Consider the following 21624-nt stretch of genomic DNA (forward strand, 5'->3'; position numbering starts at 1 on the left):
CTGGATGTCATTACTTCCTAGTTTTAACCAGGAAGTAATGTGTTTTTTGCGCATGTGCAGAAGGTCTGCGCGGGCATGTGATGCGCGGGGCACATGCACTTCTGAACCGGTAAGGAAGGTAATTAGATTTCACCCCTGATCTTTATAGTTTGTGACTGTTGCTCTATTGCTCTTACCTTCCTCTACAAACAAACATTTAATTTGATGTTTATACTAATAATTTGAAAGTGTATTCAGAGTAACTTTCAGAGGAGTATCTGCTTAATTTGTCACAGAAAAACAACATAAACTTTGTGGAATCTAAAAAAGGACACATTCATAAGTGTTCTATTAAATTTCTCATGACTCTGTTTTTTTAAAGAAGTTCAAACTAAAATGTTTTGCATTTTGGTACCCATTTCAAAAAGTATATTCCTCAGCAATTTTACATCACATACACAGTGTTGGCAAATAATTTTCTAATTTTGGCAAAGTATACTACAAAATTAGGAAAAGTGAATTTTCAAATGTAACTAAGATTTAGTCTGCGGATGGGTCTGAAAATGCAAACACAGATATGCTTGCACCTCACTGGAGGCTTTCACTAACATAACAATACCTGTAACTGCCTGATCTGGAGAAGCTGAAGACGGAGATCAGATACGTTGCGTTTCATGTTAAGGAGACTGAATTGCATGGCTGCGGAGTTTGATGGAAGAGAATGGCGGGGGCTTTTACTGGAAATCTCAACGTCTGCTAATGAATTCTTCCCAGTGAAGTCATGAGTGGATCCTAAAAATAAAGATAGGCAAATGACTCCATTAATAACCTCACTTCCCTCTCTTCTACTCCTCTTTCAATCATTAAAAATTAGAGCTCCCATGGATCACTTAATAAACTTGATGTTGTAAAAATAGTATCAGAGATTAGAATATAATGGACATAATGGTTGACTGATGTGTTGACAGAGAACAGATGAGAAAACAAAAAGAGAATCATTGTCAAAAGATAATTTATATATAATGTAAACAAACCTGGGATTTTTTCCCCCTGTTCAGATATTTAATGAAATCTAATAATCAGCCTACTAGATTCTGACAAATTCAGTATCATCTATAAATAAGCCTAAATTACACACACACACACACACACACACACACACACACACACACACACAGTTTTTCTATTCTGGATTGGAGCTGAAAGGCGAAAGGGAGCAGAATGCCCCCTCCCACATGTTGGGGTAGACCAGGTGTCTTGATAGAAAAACACTTAATCTCCCCTGGCTCAAGATGATGAAGGGAAGAAAACTTGTGACTCAGAGGTTAATTCAACTGCCTAACATGCAGGAAGCCCAAGTTCAAATCCGAGTAAGGGTATGGCTAGCTGATGAGAGCTAAATAGCTTGGAATAGATCTATATTAGTCTCCCTTTATTTCTTTATCAGCAAAATATAAATTTGATATGAAAATGCTGTAGTCACTGTTACTTAACAATATAAATTGGTTCTTTCCTTCATTGGGGTTAGTCTCTGTGTTTTATAGTTAAGGTGTTCAAACTTAGAGACATCTTGAACTCCATACTGAGGTACAGAAGCTCCCTGAGTGATTTTAGGGCCATTCACATATTCTTAGCCCACTCAACCCCATGGAGATAATGTTATAGGAAAAAACAAGAGGAAGCAGCGCAATACACAGTGCCTTCAGCTTCTGACAAAAGTGAGATATATATATCTAACAAGCTAATATTGATTCTAATGTATCATTGAGCAGATTCGAATTCAGTGTAAGAAGAGAAAACAGAAAGCACACAGGCTAGAATCACACATTATGAAATCAACATGAAACTTGTAAGAACTGGATTTGCAACTTTAGCAACTGTAAGTATAGATTTCAACTGACAGAATTCCCTACTTACTGGCTGGGCAATTCTGATGGCTGAAGTCCCCACATCATCAAGTTGCTAAGATTGAGAAACACTGCTCTAAATAACCCATCAAAGAAAAAACCAAGAACAGCTACAAAAAAGGAGGGGGGAAAAACCAAAAACTGATAACCTATATCAAGATCTAACTATGGCTTATACCAATCCCTTTGGTGGCATAATAATTTTTCTTTTTCTTTTAGTCAAAACCCCTATGCTTTTTATTGAGCTATTTTTAAACAGACATTCATAAAATGAAAATAAATAATTTAGACCTACATAAAATAATCTAAGATAAAAATAAACAATATATACATTTACACAAAAATAAAATATACACAAGAACAAAAGGAAAGGAAAACTTTAAACCATAAAAAAGGCATAAGAACATATAAATAAAACCTGTAATTTTAGCGATATCTCAAGTTCACCTGATTTTGTAAATCTTTAAGAAGAAAAACTAAGCTTTTAATATTGACCAAGCAGGTTCAAAAATGTTTTCTCAAAGGGAGGGAACATGACATTTTCAGACTAACAAGACTTTTCTCAAAAAATGATAAATCATGACGTTAGACATAGAATTAAAGGAGAAATTAGTCCTTTCTGTCTGGAATTAAAATATTTTTTTTTAATTTTCCAATGATTATTCTTTGTTATTGCTAGAGCATGAAAAACACATCTTTGTTCTGAATAATTCATTTTCCTTTCATATTATTTTCTTCCATTACTTTCCTCATTATCAGTTGGAATCCAGAATTGGGCAGGGCACGCTGGGAAAATCTTAAAACCCCTTACAATGGAGTTCATTCTTGATTGGTTAGGTCATACTTTTATTTTTCAATTCAAGCCCCAAACCTCACTATATTTAGTTTTAAAGGAAGCCTAAACATAGCACAGAACTGTTTTTCCTGCTTTGGCTTTCCATTGTTTCAAAATTTTGATCATCAGTGAAGTTGCAGATGGGCTTGAATCCAACAATACAAAAAAAAAAAAAAAAAAAAATCTGAAGGATAGTTTTCTTGCAAGCAATTAAGCTTTTGCAGAAATTTCCTATCTTGAAAGAGGAAAAAGAGGTGAGGGAAAATAGCCTGTTTCTCTGCAATAGGTCATGTGTTTTCCAGTTGGCATTTTGTTCTGGATGATGTTTCAGTAGTATAAAAGGGACTCTTACGTAATCTTTCATGGGAGAAATGAAAATGGCAGATGTAGATTCTTTTCTAGCATACCACACCCACCCAGCTGTGCCTGCCTCTTCAAACATGTAACCCTGGGCAATGCCATGTTTACAGGCAGCTCTGCAGGCACAAGAAGAAAGAGAGGAGAGAGAGAAATATAATGCCTGAGCTCAAGGCTCGGGTATGCTGTCTTTCCAGGAGGCTAGAAGACAACATTCAGCATAGATGCCTTCATGCAGTCTCTTTTAGAAATCAATCTTTTTCCATGTACCTCCTTTTCTGTTGGAATTTATCATGTGTGTAAAATAAAAACGAAAATAAAAACTGTAAGGAAATGAGAACGGAAAGAACCGGCTTCCAACTTTTGCAGTATAGTAAAATACAAAATAAAATTGCAGCTTCAACTGTACCAACTTAACAGGTACTAGCCATTTCTATAAGGACTCTCTCTCTCTCTCTTCTTTTATTTTATTTATATCCTGCCTTTTGTATTTTTACATATAATTCAAAGTGGTAAACATATCTAATACTCCTCCTTCCTTTTATTTTCCCCATCATAACCCTGTAAGGTGGTTTGTATGGAAAAAGAGGGACTGTCTTTCATGACTAAAGTGAGATTGCAATCCTAGTCTTTAGGTTGGTCTAACCATTAGACTACGAGTCCACAACTTCTGTTGGGAGCCGGAAGTGGTAGGCAAGCACAGAAAGCTTCATTTGCACATGCGTGGGATCTAAGTTGCACACGTGAAACAATCCCCTCCTCCCACCACTGCAGCCGTCTATCTGTGAAGCCAGAAAGATTGGGGATTGCTGCACCAACTGGCTCTCTAAATTAGTTGCAAAACCCAAAGTTAACATTTCTTTCTTTTACTGTCTCAAGCACTAAAAAGTGGTTTCCAGATAAAAACAAAATGGGATATGTTTTCTTCTCTAATTAAAACAGTCAATTTTGTCAACTTTGATAGGCCTTTTAATGATTCTGAGGAGACACATTCAAATACCAGGCCTAGTGATAGCAAATAAATAGCAGGCTGAAATTCTTGAAAGCATTTTTCCAGAAAGTACTTCTCATTTATCACTTGTAACCAAAAAAAAAAAAAAAAGGGATGACACATTATCTGAAACACCTCAAGATTTGTAGCTCTTCACTGGACTGGAAAAAAAGCTCTATACTTGTTCAAGAAAGATGGGCATTGGACTGACAGGATGAGTTAATTATTTTACATGCCCAAATTCTTTATCAGCCTGGTATTGTATATTGTAAAACACTCCCTGAGGACACAGGACACTTCTGGAGGCTATGAGGTTGAGTGCTTTGTGCTCTTTTCTTCGCAGACCAACATTTTATATACTCTTGCATTCTGAGGGGGAATAGACCAGGCATTATAATAAAAATGATTTTGCTTGAATTTTAATGTCACTACATTTCATTATAACTGTCCCCAAAACACAGGAATACAAGGCGGAATTTTATGTTTCCTTGGAAAAAAAGCATGACAGACTTACAATGTTTTTGCAATGCTTGTTCATACAAATTAAACACAGAGCTGTAGAAGAAAACAAACTAAACAATTAATCTCAGTATTGCAAAAGACTATCATCTTAGAATGCTTCATAGTTAGCAAAAACAATATCTTGATTTCTCCCCAATTTCATAAAATTCCTTGGCTCCTTGGCCAGATTCTTAACAGTTTTCTTAACATAAAAGTATTATGGGACATTCAAATTTTTATGTTGATTCCCAGAATTTCCTTTAAGGTAAAATTATTCCGTTGTGCTTATCACATCACAAGAAAGCTTACCTGCCTTCTCAGCACTGCTCTTACTAGTTACAATTTTTACCATCTTCTCACTAAATGGAAGAAAAGTAGATAATAATTATATTAAAATCATCTTGATGTTATCAGATAATGTAAACTATTTAAATAATGAACTATCAATCTTTTTTACTTATAATTACAATCTAAATTACATTGCATCCTGGCTAGAATATAGATTACCTTGTAATTTAATTACTTGCTATGTTCTATGATCTCACTTTAAAGAAGGTTTAAAGAATGTAGGTTTAAAGAAGAGTAGAGGTCCACCACCAATAGAGGAATTTCACCAGATGATTAATTGAAATGCTAATCAGAAGAATAGGGCAAATCTCCATGAATTACTGTTGTTTCTACTTTATCCAACTTTCTAAAATGTGAAGATGAAATCTTGACTCAAGTAAAGCCAACAAGGTCAGGATTTGTCCTGGGACATTTCCTCCTCCCCCCACCCCATGGTGATCACGAACATCATTACAATGAAATAGATTTAATGATTTTATTTCATTTTGGGTTTTTTTACCTAGAAGGATCTTTGCTATTACTTGTATTTGGCCCTTTTAAAAGCGCAGACTGAACAAGGCCAGTTAAACTGGCAATCTGTTTTTCCATGGCTTGCATCCTCTCTCTGTAAGACAAGAGAATCCTTGGTTAAAGCCAAACACAGTCATTTCCATGACTTGATTTTCTGAAGGGAATGAGGGTCACAGAAAGTTACCATGGAATTTCTTTTACAGTCTGTGAACATCCATTTGCATGTATCATGTGACAAAAGGCCAATTGATTTATATACACTCACACAAACACACAGACCCAACATTCCTGTATGACTATAACTAACAGACTTTTATGAGCTCTACTTGCTATCTCACTGACCATACAACATTCCATGTATGCAGAGATTACAGACACCAGAATTCCCATCCAACAAGGTCAATAAATATTTGTCAATATTTGAATATTGACAAATGAACCAATCAGAAATTTAAATCTTTTAAAAAAAATCTATCCTGCTATGCTAGATTTCTTTAACCTTGGCAAATTTAAAATGAGTGGACTACAATTCTCATAATTCCCTAAATTGGCTGTGGAATTCTGGGAATTGAAATCTATACATCTTAAAATTGCCAAGATTGAGAAACACTGGTCTATGTTATTTTAACTTTTTTTGATCCATTATCTATGTCTGGTTGCTTCTGCTGCTTCCTCTTTTTGACTGAGTTAGAATTCTTGCACTCCCTACCTTAAACTCATGTCATAAACCCCTTGACTGGGTTCCTCCTGTTTTGCCCCCTGCCCCAAAGTCTTCTTTGCCTCATTTTGAGGAACTGAAGTTTAAATAAACCCAACTATGAAAAGAGATAGCTACAATTACAAGGGGAACATTTCCAATATTTTTATTGCATGCTCTTACTTTACAGTAAGTCTTTATGCAATAAAAATGTTTACTGCATAATGAAAATGTAGATAGAATAGTATTGAAATGATGACATTCTATCATTCAGTGACAGAGTATGGAGGGAAAGATGTTTGAACAGGAACTATAGCAGCCATAGCGCCAAGTTATACTTCTATACTTGCTTCTGACTCTTTTCTTTTTTAGATGAATCAATATTGGATAAAATACTAGTTCTGTCTCAGTTATACTCATTGGCATTTATTTTCTTCTATCTTCTAAAGCTGTCTTGTTTCAACCAGATAATCCGGAATTTTCTAGTCCGGGGTGTCAAACTCAAAGCCTGTGGGCCAAATTCGGCCCGTGGGGCCGCTCTGGAAACAGCAAAGGACTGGCCCACGGTGCTTCTGCCAGGGAAAACGTAGCTTGGGAGGGCTGTGAGCAGTCCTCCCAAGCTCCATTTTCCCTGGCAGAGGGTTGCAGGAGGCTGTCACAGCCAAAAATGGAACTCGGGAGCCTGTTTTCACTGGCAGAGTGCTGAGGCCACCATAGGTGTCCCCGACACAAGTGACATGGCCATGCACCCTCTGGCCACACCCCTGAGGTCAAACACTCAATGAAACTGAGTTTGACACCCTTGATCTAGTCTGACTCCCAACAGCTCTCAAGGCCTCAAGCAAAAAAGAAGTATTTGCCAAGAGTTTGACACCTAAGAGTTTAAGGATTAGGAACTTGTAGCTTTCCAGATGTTACTGAACAAGTATTCCCAGAATTCCTCCTTATCAGCTATGTTAGATGGGGCTACTGGGAGTTGTAGTTCAGAATCATTTGAATTTTGGAAATCAAATATTGTCATGGTCAAAATGTTGCATGGGGAGTAGGGAAATCCTCATTCAAATCCTTGATCAGTCAAAAATTGTTGTTCAGGCAGACATGAACCTTCAAACTATAAACTCCCTGAAGAAATAGTGGCATACATGTAACTGATGAACAAAATTTTCTGATCCAGTATAGAGCCAGGTAAGCACTGACATATATCCTAGTCATTTTTAATTATTTTGGCTGATTTTTTTAAAATTTAATTTTGATTTATATGCCGCCCTTCTCCGGAGACTCAGGGAGGCTTACAATGCGCTAAGCAATAGCCTTCATTCTTTTGTATATTTATACAAAGTCAGCTTATTGCCCCCACAACTGGGTCCTCAATTTACCTACCTTAGAAAGGATGGAAGGCTGAGTCAACCTTGAGCCTTGGCGAGATTTGAACCTGCAGTAATTGCAGACAGCTGGTCTTAATAACCAGCTTAATAACAGGGTGCCTTAGACCACTGTACTACCAAGGCTCTTAATGGTGGCTGATGGTGGCTTTCCAGGATCATAGCTCAGAGTCTTTCTTGATCTTTCCTCATAAACAGAGATGCACTTGGAACTTTCTAAATTAAACCTGATGGTTTCCAGCATTTGCACTGCAATTCACATATGGCTACCAGAACTAGGCTGCAAAAATCCAGATGCTGACCAGATGACAGTTATTTATTGATATTTGGATTCTTGGTGCTCGCTGAGCTTGGCTGTTTTCTTGCAGATGTTTCATTACCAAACTAGAAAATATCAACAGTTATTTATGTTTATACCGTATTGCAATCCCATAGGATTTCTGGAAGTTCTACAGTTATACATGATTAATTAAAAGTTTCTGTAGACCAAATAAAATAATGAAAAAATCCCTGAAACATCCAAAAACAAAACAATTTGAAATCAAGCATTAAGTCCCAAATGCTCTCCAAAAAAGTTCCATTTTCAACTTGGACTCCTGTGCTCCATCAACCCTAGCTCTCACTGTCTGGAACAATGAAATATAGAAAAACCTATTAGTCCAACTCTTACTATCCAGATCAGCGGTTGTAGTGAACTGTCCTGTAGCTGGCCCTTTAAAACACAAGCCAGTCATATATGCCTAGAGGGAATTGCTTAACCTTCTCAATGAGGAGGCTGCTTCAGGTAAGGCTGGAAATAGTGGTGTTTAGCTATGGTTATAATTATGTTAGGATTTTTAAAAACTGTGTTATAGGTAGAACTCTCTCTCTTCTCTTGGTATCTTTAATAAAGTTTTAATCCTGGAATTGACTTGTGGCCTTCTAGTCTCTCTCTCAATTTGGTTGAACTACAGATTCTCCTGCTTCTTATAATTTAGCCAGACCTGGGATAGGGCAAGGATCTCCCCTTCAATCCTTAGCTGGCTCCCCAGGGGGTTGGTGGGAAAGGGAGAAATGGATTTATAGCTATGTTTGTCTATGCAACAGGAAAGGGATCTAGTTTTCCAGTTGCCACTCATCCCAAGGTAAGGGTTACATCAGAAACAAAGGGCTTCAGACAGAGTGGTTGGTTTGACCCTGTAGGTGCCTTGCCCTTTATTACAGAGCCGAAGGCTAAAATGCCTGTAGGCTACCACTGATAAACAGGAGCTATCAATTGTTTTGACACCAAATCAAATATAAAAGTTGCTGATCAAAATCCAAAATGCACTTTTCTTGGCTGCAGTAGCGTACCATCAAAAATACCTGCCTCGTTTATGAAGCACTTTTTAGGTGGGTATGAAAATTCCTTCTGGCTGAGAAATGAAAATTTATGAGATCAAGGAATGAAGCACCATAGCAGAAGAGGCGATCATCTTAGATTAAGCAGCATATTAAGAAAGGAAAGAAAATTGTCATTCTTGTTTTAGATCATGCAAAATCTGAAATAATTTTGAAGAGCAATATGAAGGAGTGTTCATTAAATCTGTTGTTTTTCTAATGAAGGTTGAAGATGGTCAGTCACAGGTGGTAGGGAAGAATCAAAGCAACACATTTCATTCTGGATAGTGGAGCAAATTTTGAATATTTTTCCTACTTCTTAAGCAGTTTTTTCACTTTTTCCCTCATCTCCTCCCCCGCTTTTACTTTTTTGCTGATGGCATGTAAAAACGTTCCCTTCAATCTGGAAAAGAACCATTTCTGAAGCTTCAATAATGGGCTAGATTGATTAGACCTTAAATTCAAAGGACTCAACTTTAGAACTTTTACACCTTTGCTTTTTTTAAATTTAAACAATAAAAATGATTCACTATACTCTATATATTATATTATTATAATATATTATATTATATTATTGGATACATGTTATGAAGACTTAGCTTTCTTGAGAAGACTCAAGAAAGCTAAGGAAAACAGAAGAAATGGACAACCATCAGCAAGGTGAATGGATTAAGTTGCTGCAGTTATGGGGCTACTATTGGGAAATCTAAAGGGCCATATTGAGAACAGATCATCATGGAGAAATTTACCTATATGGTTACTAAGAGGTAACACTAACATGGTAACATATAATCTATCTATTAATCAATAAATCAATTAGAAGACTATTATGGTAGAAGGTCCCAAACCTGGACATGAGTCAGACTTCTATGCAGGTAGTCCTCAACTTATGACCACAATTCAGTCCCAAATTTGTATTGCTAAGTGAGGCACTTGTTAAGTAAAATTTGCTTCATTTTATGACCTTGTTTAGTGAATCACTGTACTTGTTAAGTTAGTAACATAGTTGTTAAGTGAATCTGGCTTTTTCATTGACTTTGCTTGTCAGAAGGTTGCAAAAAATGATCATATAACCTTGAGACACTGCAACTTGCAGTGTCAGTTGCCAAGTGTCTGAATTTTCATCAAGTGACCATAGGGATGCTGCGATGGTCATAAGTGAGAAAAATGGTCACAAGTCATTTTTTTCAGGGCAATGGTAACTTTGAATGGTCACTAAATGACCTGTTGTAAGTCAAGGACAACCTGCATATTTCCGAGAACCTGGTTTGAAGACTTATCCATATTGGCAGTATCTTTTTTAAAAAAAAAAATACAGTAATATTTAGTATAGAATAACCATTTTCTTCTCTTACTTAACTAAAAATAATTTAAGTTAAGGTCATTATAATTCATTAAATTGATCTCCACACTGGACCTTAAAATTATCTAAGCAATGCTTCAATGTGATTCCCCATTTCTGGAAGCTTTTTAGGCCTTTCTTTTCCTTTGTTTTTATATTTACATTGACAACAATGCAAATCATGTTGGTAAGAGACATAAATTAAAATGTCAGTTGTAAAATATTCCATTCAAGTTTATGTACTCATTCGTTTTGGAATGGTTAAGCGCTGATTAAACCAAGAAGGGTGATATTTTCTCAAAGATAACATAAAATTTGCAGAAGTCTATTTGCGGTATTTGTGAACTTTTCAATTTTTATTTTTTAATCCTAATAAAATTCATTATTAGGTCCCTCCATGGTCTAATTGGAGGGCTTCTCAGAGAATAACAGGGAGATGAAGCAATGTTGACTTAGGAACAAAGGTTATGTTTTTGCCATGAAGTGAGAGTAGAATATGGTCAGGACAACACTTATTCTATCAACCCACCACCAGTTAGAATAACTGGACCAAATACAGACTAATGTAATCTCTGCTCTAATGTTAACCTCAGCTCCTTGTTGACAATAGATGTCTATAGATACTTGGGGTTTTTTTTTTTTAAATTAGAGTCGAACCTGATGCCCTAAAGACTCTTCCCTATTTAGCTAGGGGTTCTGGGACTTGGTGTTTAACATATCTGTAGGTAGAGTATCACATCTATCAATTTCAGGCCTTGCTTTGAAGGAATTGACAGTCTGTGAAAACACTAGTATTAACATCTGCTTTGCATTTGCCATGTCATACCACTGCTAATCAAGCTGCTTTCCCATATTATATGATTGCATTAAAATCTTGAAAACATTGTGTTTTCTAGGTTGATTTCCATATGAATTCACAAAAATGGTTTGCATTCCAAAGAATCTTCCTAAAAGGCACCGCAACAAAAAAAGACTGCTCACAGTGAAAGGGGGCTGTTGAAGTTTTTACCCTGTGCTGCATTTAGCCCACAAATCTTTATGTTGAGAAGCTCACTGTCAATTTGATAAGAATGCAAGTAAACTTCCTGAGCGAGCATTTTATAAGATTTGCTTAAAGCTTCTTAGGCAATGTTAGATGTACATAGTCCTCAATTTACAACCACAATTGAGCCCAAAATTTATGTTGCTAAGTGATAAATTGATTGAGTTTTACTCTATTTTACATTTTTTCTTGTCACATTTGTTAAGTGAATCACTGCAATTTTTAAATTAGTAAGAAAGTTGTTAAGTGAATCTGATTTCCCCATTAGCTTTGCTTATCAGAAGGTTGCAAAAGGTGATCAGATGACCCCCCAGACACTGCAACCATCATAAATGTGAGTTAGTTGTCAAGGGTCTGAATGTAAATCACATGACCATGGGGATGCTGCAATGGTCATAAGTCTGAAAAATTATCATAATTCACTTTTTTCAGTGAGGTTGTAACTTTGAACGGTCACTAAGTGAACTAGCTGATTGACTTCTGGGATCTGAGGCAATTGTCGCCAAAAAGTCAGTATTAGCTAGAGATGGCATTCAATGGACACAAAATTGCTCTGCAAGCAATTACCCAGACAATTTTTAAGGGAAACCTCCAAACAATTTATTGTCCCAGACAATCCCTTCTATTCCATAATGTACGCAACGGCACAACAATGTCCTAATAGTGACATTAGAAATCTGGAATCCATTCTAAGTTTGGAAAATATCTATCACCCAGAGTTTGAAATGGGAGCCTCTGACATCAGGCAATAGGAGTGCCTTTGCTCATAAAAATCAAAGCGGAAAAGTTGTTCAAACACAATTATAAACAACATAATGATTTAGCGTAGTGTGTGAACTAAGTTACTTTGGTGATTAGAAATGAGAACAGCAGGGATACCAAACTCAGATCTTATCACTAATTGATTCTGCAGTCTGAGAACCAAGTAAGACAGGGACTTCCCTCCCATCAAATTCCCTGCTTTGGAAATCTAATCTCTTCCCTTTTTTCCACCTTCTGATTTCCATAATCTTCAGGTTGACGTTTATAAAATACTGCAGTTCATAAATGAGGAATATCTTTGAACTAGAATATCTACAAGGAAATGACCAAACAAAGATGGGGAGGGATGAAATTAAAGTGAAACATCTGAAACATGATTGATTGTTAACATATATTGCATATTATCTCTTTTCTAGTGACATGCCTCAAATATTCTACCTCACATTTTAATAATTCTTTCGCTCCATAGAGTATATTTTGATTATTTTATATTCAGCCAAAATCGACAGTAGGAACAGATGTGTTATGTTTCTTTTTTAAAAATCTTTTTAGAAACTTCTGTGATCCCAGCAAATTACTTCATACCCTTTATAGAAGTTATTTAAATAAGCATATTATAGATAGGGTTAACTGGAACATCTCAACCAGGATTGTATCAGCAGCTTCCTTGCTGGCTTGGCTGGCTCAGTCTAATGGCTGCTAAGCTTCTTGGCCAGCAGAACCTGCCGGTTATGTCCACTGAGCTGGTCCTTTATTTAAAAAAAAATGCTTGTTGACCTATCAACTATATTAAATATTATAAAGTTCAGTTTGATTCTCCTTGTTTCTAAAAGGTATATTTGCCCATGTCTAGGCCCATGCAATCACTAAAAATTGGAGTTTTGGATCCCTTTTTGCAGGTGATGGAAGAGAGATGAAAATAATACTTTGATAAAATTTATCTTTCAATTTTCTCAAACATGGTGTTTTCCCTGGAAAAGCTCTTCTATCATTTCACCATAGATGGTGATTCTCATGTATGTAAAAAAGGGGCGAGGCTTCTATTGCATGGTTGAAATCTCCATATTGAGTGTTTTTTACTCCCTTCCTGAAAAGTTTGCTTCAGTAAATGAATTAGAAATACAACTTTTTTTTCTTTTTGCTAACGAGAACAAACAGGTCTGAATAGTATAAATGTGTTTCTGAAAACACAAAACAAGGCTGAATAAAAAGGTCTTTTGTGTCTTATGGGGAATTGATTTGAAAATAATGTAAATGAGTATTCTAGCAATATTCGTAAGCGTTCCTTCATAATTTCTCAGGTAGTCTTTATTTTTTTCTCATAAGATAAATATTATATCAAACTGTTTATCGTAATGCATTCTCTTTCTCATCTCAAGCTTCTGAGTGGGAGGTGAGTGTTTTCACCTCTGGTGGCCTAGTGGTGAAGATGCTAGCCTCCCACTCGGAAGGTTGAGAGTTCAGTCTTAGGCAGTGGCAGATGATTATTGGGTGTAAAGAGAAAATATCTGCAGTGAACTCTGCGTAGGCGTCAGGGAGGGCATCTGGCCAATAAATGCTCAGCTCCATCCAGGCGCCCCAATTCCACCCCAAATCAAAAATTAAAGGATTGTAAAAAGAAAAAAAATATTCTCTTTCTCCAATTTCAATTTCCATCCAAAATAAGTAAACAGCAAAATGCTAGATTCTTGTACATAAATTTGAACTTTTTAGTAGAGGGAATAGACAACTGATATAGACAAGAAAGGAAAAACTCATCTTGACTCCATAATGAAGAAAATGCAGTGTTAAATCCAACAAGTAAATATCAGATTAAACTGGTTATTCTCCTGTTATTAGTTTTAGATTATAAAAACAACCCAGTTAGCCATCTTCTTAACAAACAATTAAAATATACATTGAAGGAAATCATTTGAATTATACCATTAAGACATAGTACATTTCTATAAATAGAGCTGTTCTTTTTTCTTTGAGGATATAGCTTTATATTATGTTAGGAAGTCTTAATTTGATATAATATACATTAAATGCTATCTACTGTGTAAAACAATTTATGATGGTTATAAATATGCCTCCAACATATCTTTTGTAAATATTAGCAAATAAACTTATCATTAAATGCATCACTTGCAACTACACCAGCATAACAAAATCGTAATAGCAAGCACACAGGGGAAACCAATTTTTTGGAGGAGAGGGGATACAGGTAGAGTTTAACTATTCTTTTCCCACCTATAATCCCAATGAGAGTTCCCCTTCTCATGCAACTGCAAATGTAGCTCTCTTCCCACCCACTACCCAACCCCAAGGCCAATAGCAATATGTGTGTTGTGGATCAGAACTGCAATCCTGGTTATGGAGATAAAATGTGATCCTTCCTCCATATTTCCTATTAAATAAATAAATCTTGACATAACTGCAAATGCCACCTTCAGTGTCATCTGTACTTTGGCCCAGAATTGTGATTCCCAAACTACGGTTAGCAATGTGTTTGTGTTTGCGGAAAGACAAATTTAGGTATTGGAATGTACATTAGGTACATTCCAGGACTAAAGGAAAGGTATAGTTTCTATACTGATCTTTGGAAACCTCCACTCTGAGTCAAAGGCCAGACATGATGATTCTTCAAATACCTGATGCAACTAACTCACTTGACTGGTCACATTCTAGATACATCTCTGGCTTAAATCCAGAGCACCTTACTTCATCTTACCTGGTTTCATTCTCTTTTGGTATTACTGCTGTTCCATAGCCAAAAACTTTCTTGTCAGGAATGACAGGGGCCACTTCAGCCATGCCAGATAAACCTGGGGAATTTCGAGCTTTCCCTTCCACAAAGACAGGAGTCCCTGGATCTTTCTTGAGAGACTGTCGACCAGGGGATGACCTATCAAGGTGAATGGTGTGCGGTGACACTTGGTGTGTATGAATGTCTATCATTCGGATGTCAGCCACTCGGTGAGGAGAGGCAGGTGGTGTTTTGGAACTCAGAGTTGGCAAAAGACTCTCAGGATACTTCCTTGATTTCTGTCGATAGAGTGATTGCTCCACAAGTTCTGCTTGCACAGGAGGAGTGCAATAAGTGCCTGAAGACCTCATTGTGCTACGATGGTAAGCAATGATGTGATCAGGTACATCAAGGGAATGTCCTGTATGTGAACTCGCAATGCTCATCCTGCCCTCATGGAACAAATAGGGATCAGCATACAGCCCCTCATTTCGGAAAAGAGTAAGGGTCTTGTTGCCCATGTCTTCATCTGGTTTCACATCCCTCCTTTCCAAGATGGCACTTGGGCTCGGTGAGATGGACCGTGGTCCAGGGATGTTAGAAAGCCTATCTCGGGGAATGGTTGCATTGCCAGGGCCACTGACTGGCCTAACATTATATGGGATCCGGGATGGAGAAGGGGGCATTGAATGTGGCACTGCCATAGGAGGAGGGGAGGTTGGAAGTGCATGAGGAGGATGTGAAATAGATCCTGGCCGAGAGGTATTTGGGAAGATTTCTCTCTGCATCTGCAAGATAAAGAAACTGACTTAGAAAGGCTTTTGTTCTTGTTTGGTCAATAGACAGTGATGATACAACAAGATCATTATCATTATCATTATCCATACTTTCATTAGCTGCACAATAGTAAGAGCACACAAGAAAACCGATGCAAAATATCAACAGTACTGAAGACTCTTTCTCAAAGAGACATGGTTTATTTTTACATCTACAAAGTAATGTATTAATACAGCTACATTACTTGGATTTCAAATGGCCATTTGTTGCTGTTCAGAGATAAAAAATGCACGTTTTAGGTAACTTTCCCAAGAATAAGCCATCTGTTACATTGTGTGCACTTTAAGAGACAAGAGAGACACGAAAGAAAGGTGGGGACTCTTTTGATTTTTAAATCAGATTTGAAAAGCAAAACCATTTAGGAAATATCAGCTGACAAAACAAGAATCCCCTTCTGGAGTAAGTTTTCAGCAGAATAAGTCAATTCAATACCAGATGCCTTCCATCTAGGCATATACTGAAGATCTGGGTTCATACCAGGTCAATTTAACCCACTAACCTTTTACAGCTATCATGCACTCATGTGATAGTCCAGTAGCATTCTGAGTGGCAAAATCTCACACTTCTTTGAGAAGAAGTTCTGTGCTTTCTATTATTTCTGAATATTTGTATGTGTGGTTTACAAATATTATTGACATGTTTTATTTAATAAGAATAGTATTATATTCATCTTAGCCGCAAATTAAGCACAATGCTCTGGTGTTAAATCCATCTCACTGCATGGTGATCTTACTTAGCAAAACAATTTTTCACAATTTTAACACAGAGAGAGGATGTTCCCCACTGGGTAGCAATCACAAGATTCTTTGCACTGCTACCCAAACACAGAGTTGCAACCTCTTCCTTTCCCATTCATAAGTTTGTTTTTATCCTGATGTCAATTCCCAGGCCAGAATATACAATAACAGTTCCTATTAAACTCCTTTTCACAGCCAGAGCCTATAAAGGACTCTTTGGCCAAAGGTCAAAATGAAGTTTTGTAGCCTTAAGCACTGGTAGGTTAATACTGCAGCAACTACAAAAATAAGCAAGAAATAAGGTGTGGTAGCAGGATATGAAGTACTGTGTCAAACAAACATCAAGCAGTACAATCAAGCTTCTCAAGTCAATTGTGATGTGTACATAAGCATTTCAGGCTTTCCCATAAATCATACTATACAGACCCCATCTATATGTTACAAGTACACCTCATAAAGGATCCATGGCTAATCCTAACTCCTTCAAAAGTACCGATATAAGAATCATGTTATTATCTTCACCGGCTTTCAACTGTTTATTTCTCCTTAGGTCTACATTTCTAAAAACAATGCATTTATTTAAAAAAATCAACAAAAACCAATACCTCCAAATTAATTAGGTTAGTGAACACTGAAAATGAGAGCATTTCAAGGATAGCCCACCTATACAGAATTCCCTCTTCCCTGACTTACATTCAGTTTCTGACCAGTCTGTTAAATCCTCTTTGCACTGAATGGTTCTCTGCATTTTATTAATTGAACTAAAATATTGCTTTGATTCACATAAACCTCCAACAAAGAAGGGACTTTTGGATTGTCAGTTATGACACCAACCTGCAGTACACCAGCCTTACCAAAGTGTATTGTGTATTATCTGCAACACATCTGCTAGGAAGCTGAGATCAGTTTGATATCCTTACTTTTAACATAATATACAGCTATACCCAATTATATGGTGAATTATCAACTACTGGCCTGGCAGAAAATTGTTCCCCTAAGAAGTTCATCTTGTAGAAAATATTAGTCTTCTGAAGACCAATAGATCCCAATTCTACCCAGATGAATATTCATCTTGGCATAATTGGCCAGAGCCTTTGTACACATAAGGATGCACAAAGTTCAAATACCTTCCCATTTCTGTTTTATGTTATACATGTATTCTATAATACATCTATAAAGTATTTCATTTATTGCAGTTTACATATTTCAATTATTAAATTGCCATATGTATATATATGTATCCCTTAACTCCTCAGAGGTTTATTTTCAAAAGATATACCTGTATTTCACATCAGTTTTTATATTTCTTTAACACATATGTATTTAGCAACTCTACCAAACTTATTATTTCAGAAGGAAATGCAATAGCACTAATTTGCCTTCATATTGCAACATCTTAAGTATATACTGAAAACTAAGCAAGTGTACATTCTCTCCTCTCAATTGTCTTTTAAAAAGCAGTAATATATATTATTGTTGTGAGTAGCCTTCTGTTAATTATAGACCTACACATATGCAACCTTATATTCTTTTAGATCAACTTTTCTCAATCCCTTTTATTAGCTCCTTCTGTTACTAAATTTTGTTGAAGAAATATTGAAAAAGCAGCATGTCCAAACCGCCAGGAAAGAAAGAAAGAAAAAGAAAAAAAAATCCACTTACTTTAAACTAAGCAAGTCTTTCTGGTAGACCAGATAATCACTAAACTGTATCCCACATGTTGCAATCTATAAAGTCTCAATCTAGAGAGACAAATGTTCCTACATTCATCTTCTTGAGAATGGTTGGTATCAAAAAAGACCTGTCATGTTGTTCTGAAGAGTGCCCTGCTTGCTTCACTCAGTCCTTCAAACGGCACTGCATCAGTAGCCCAAAGTACTTTTCTCCCACAATAAACATCTCGGTTTCTCCTCCTCTTGCAAATTAGTCACTAAATAACACCCTTTGGCATGTCATCCAGTCAGAAGCCCTGCAACATTCCAGACTGCACATTGGCTCCCTGAGTAAAGCACGCACATGAAAAGCACAGAACATGGCAATTTGTAAAGAATACAGTCTTACAAAGAGAGAGGGGGAGAAGGAGAGAGAGAGAGAGAGGAAATAAACAACCACAAGACAGTTTCATCTCTGTTTCTTTCTCTCTCTTTAGAAATCCATAAGAAGTGTCCTTACAATAATTGCACAACAAAAATGTTTCCAAATGTTTACATTTCAATAAACTCAAACAGCTAAAAAAATTCGGTCTGTTTCAAAAAAGAAACCCAAATACGCCTGCTTCATCTGCAGCCCAGATGAACAGGGGCGGCGGGGAGGGGGGGAATCTGCCCTTTTAACTACACCAGAAGAAATCAGAGACCTGTCTACTAATTAACTTGTCACCTTAACTGCTTTGCCTGGTTGAACTTTGGGAGTCACCATAAATCAATACGACTCCTAATTGCAGAACATTACACATGCAATTGGGTTGGGTTGCTGTAGAAGAGGTAGAAAACAATAAAAACACGAACTGTGTCACCTTCTTGATTATCTTTGGTACTAATGAAGACGAAGATATTTGCTTTAGGTCTACTTTCTCATCCCAGAGGTCTCCAGATCAGCAGATTTCATCTTTCCCAGCTTGTTGGGGCATGGGTTATGCGTTGGGGGCTATGGCAATTATAATCCCATAGGGGAAAGTTGCTGTAATGGGGGACACACCCACTGGCAAGCACATTTGGATATCAATTGGTCGCACACTGTGGCTAGTTAGTGTAATTAAGTAATAAATTTTACAGGTAGTCCTCGACTTACAACAGTTCATTTAGTGACCGTTCAAAGTTACAGCACTGAAAAAAGGGACTTATGAACATTTTCCACACTTATGACCATTGTGGCATTCATACGGTCATCTGATCAAAATTCAGATGCTTGGAAACTGGCTCACATTTATGACAGTTGCAGTGTCCCACGGTCAAGTGTCCACTTTTTTCTGACCCGACAAGTAAAGTCAATGGGGAAGCCAGATTCACTTAACAGCCATGTCACTAACTTAACAACCGCAATGATTCACTTAACAACTGTGGCAAGAAAGTTTGTAAAATAGGCAAAACTCACTTAACTATCTCGCTTAGCAACAGAAATTTTGGGCTCAATTATGGTTGTAAGTTGAGGACTACCTGTAGTCTCTCTCTGTATGTATATGAATGTGCCTACATATATGCATGCTGGCTGGGAAATTCTGGAAGTTGAAGTCCACCCATCTTAAAGATGCCATGGATGGGAAACATTGAACTAGGAGCATACAGTAGCATTCCTTCCTACATTGCCCCCCATAACAATAACAATAAAATAGGATCTGGCTGAGAATTACTCTCAGTCCTATTCCAACACCTTACCCATTACACCTTGATGACTTCTGTATTTTTTCTCACCGATACCCTTAATTTTCCTGGATTATTCCTATAGCTTTTCTTTAATCACTACAGGGTTTTAATCCAAACAGGGCTGAAAAACATTAACTGGTTTAAAAGATGATTTCCAGTAATCAGAATAATAATTCCTCGTGCACACAAAAAGATCTCTAGACTTCAACAGGCACATGTAGGTCACAACAAAGAGACCAGTGCTTTTCTTCAGATGAGGTAACAGCACAACCCTAAAATTGTGCTCTAGGAAAAGAGAAAGCTTGGCTTCAATCTATAAATAATCAATCAATAATTTCTTTAGGGGAGAATGGGAGATTAAGTGGCTCAACTACGGTGGGAAAGAACCAGTGGTGGGATTCTACCAGTTCAGACTGTTTCGGGCAAACTGTTAGCTCCGACTTTCAGCTGTGAGCAAACTGGTTCTCTCTTTCTTTGAAATGGGCCTGCCTGCCCGCCCCTTTGGTATACTCACCTATATTTCTGCTTCCGCCAAATAGGTGGCAAAGTGGATTGCCACTCTTCAGCTCTCAGCAACGCAGAAGTTCAATTTTTTACAAACTGCGCACGCACATGCAGCGAACCACGTGCTCAGCAAACCAGTTATTAAACCAGTAGGATCCCACCACTGGAAAGAACCCATCAGTGCCTATCTTAGTTTCATTTGCAGCATCAAACTATTGTGTATTTATGCATGGAGGCAAAGGTAAAACTTTAACTAGGCTGGCAAGGAAGCCATCCAATATTTGGAGGCAAATATAAAACCTTTCTGTAAATTTTCAACAGACAGAATTACATCGTATATTCCTTTTGTCTTCCTTTATTTGGGGAGAGAGCCCATTTTTGTTCTTACCAAAACTCTGTGAGAGAGGTCCTGTTCCAAAAATCTCAGGATGAATGTCATGGCCTAGTAGGAATTTGAAGTTGGGTCTCCCAGGTATCAGTCCAACTCTGAAATAAGTCTGCTAAGTGTTTTTTGCCGCTCATGCTTGTAGCACTGATTAGGATTCATTTAGTCTCTTAACAAGAGGAACTGCAGAGCAGATTCAGTCAATATGTCAAACTTCAATTTTTACAGGAAAAAGGAACACCAGGGAGATCAGCAACACTTTTCTATTGCTGTAATGTAGAGGAAGAGGCCAACGACTTCTTGCTTTACTTAAAATAATGTAACTTCCACCCAAGTGTACAATCTCAACTAGATATGTCATTAGATTTTGGTGCTCTTTCACAATTTTGTGTGTACATACATGTATATACATACATACACTCTCAATATAAATATAAATATATATTTTGATTGAGAGTCCTTCAAAAGATATTACAGATCTCAAGGTCTCTTTGGATCACGAAGGGGTAATCTTTGAGCTAACGTGTGCCAGATGAGTGTCTCCAAATCTGACCTCTGCGTAAATATGTCAGACTTGATTATTGGTTTGAGTCACTAAGAGATTTTTCTCTGACTTCTATGGTTGCTCCAAATGCTTTCCCCTCAATATCAACTAGACAGACGAGTCTGTGGGTGTGCCATGTTCTGCAGGGGTATGATTGGGACAACTGCAGTTATAATAAACTATTCTGCACTATCAGAACATTGGCTTCTTTCTATCCCCTGGCAAGGATATCCAGACTATTTCTCTGCTTGCTCAGTTAGTATTTTGCCAATCCCAAACGAACACCATATGTACTTGTATGTAATGTGTTGCCTGTGATCATTTGTATTTAGCCCTTCCGAGGAAGAACTATGCCTGTTTAAATGTCTGCAGCACAATTCTTAAAATACTTGAGTATGAGCAGTTCTCTTAATGTCTATGAGAGCGTCATGGTTACTATTCTTCATAAAAGTGTAAGCATTTATTTAGAAAACGCATACGGCCCATACATATGTGAACGCTGAATGGCTAACAAA

General features: G+C 37.0%; 1 protein-coding gene across 31 annotated transcripts in view; it reads right to left on the minus strand.

Annotated features, from left to right (window-relative positions):
- KIAA1217 (KIAA1217 ortholog) overlaps positions 1-21624 on the minus strand; it is a 450644-nt gene that overhangs the window by 29474 nt on the left and 399546 nt on the right. For 19 of the 31 annotated variants that reach the window (XM_087892786.1, XM_087892787.1, XM_034402539.3 and 16 more), the window contains 4 exons: positions 14726-15528; positions 5418-5522; positions 4880-4929; positions 599-771 (listed from right to left, as the gene is read on the minus strand). In XM_087892786.1, coding sequence (XP_087748912.1) covers positions 599-771; positions 4880-4929; positions 5418-5522; positions 14726-15528 — 1131 coding nt within the window. Of the gene's footprint in view, positions 1-598; positions 772-4879; positions 4930-5417; positions 5523-14725; positions 15529-17976; positions 18474-21624 lie in introns of those variants that run through there. The other 12 variants (XM_087892785.1, XM_087892783.1, XM_087892798.1 and 9 more) reach the window with 2 other exon arrangements.

Source organism: Pantherophis guttatus, chromosome 4, assembly GCF_059756535.1.
Source record: "Pantherophis guttatus breed Tessera chromosome 4, ASM5975653v1, whole genome shotgun sequence".
Classification (NCBI taxonomy): Eukaryota; Metazoa; Chordata; class Lepidosauria; order Squamata; family Colubridae; genus Pantherophis; species Pantherophis guttatus.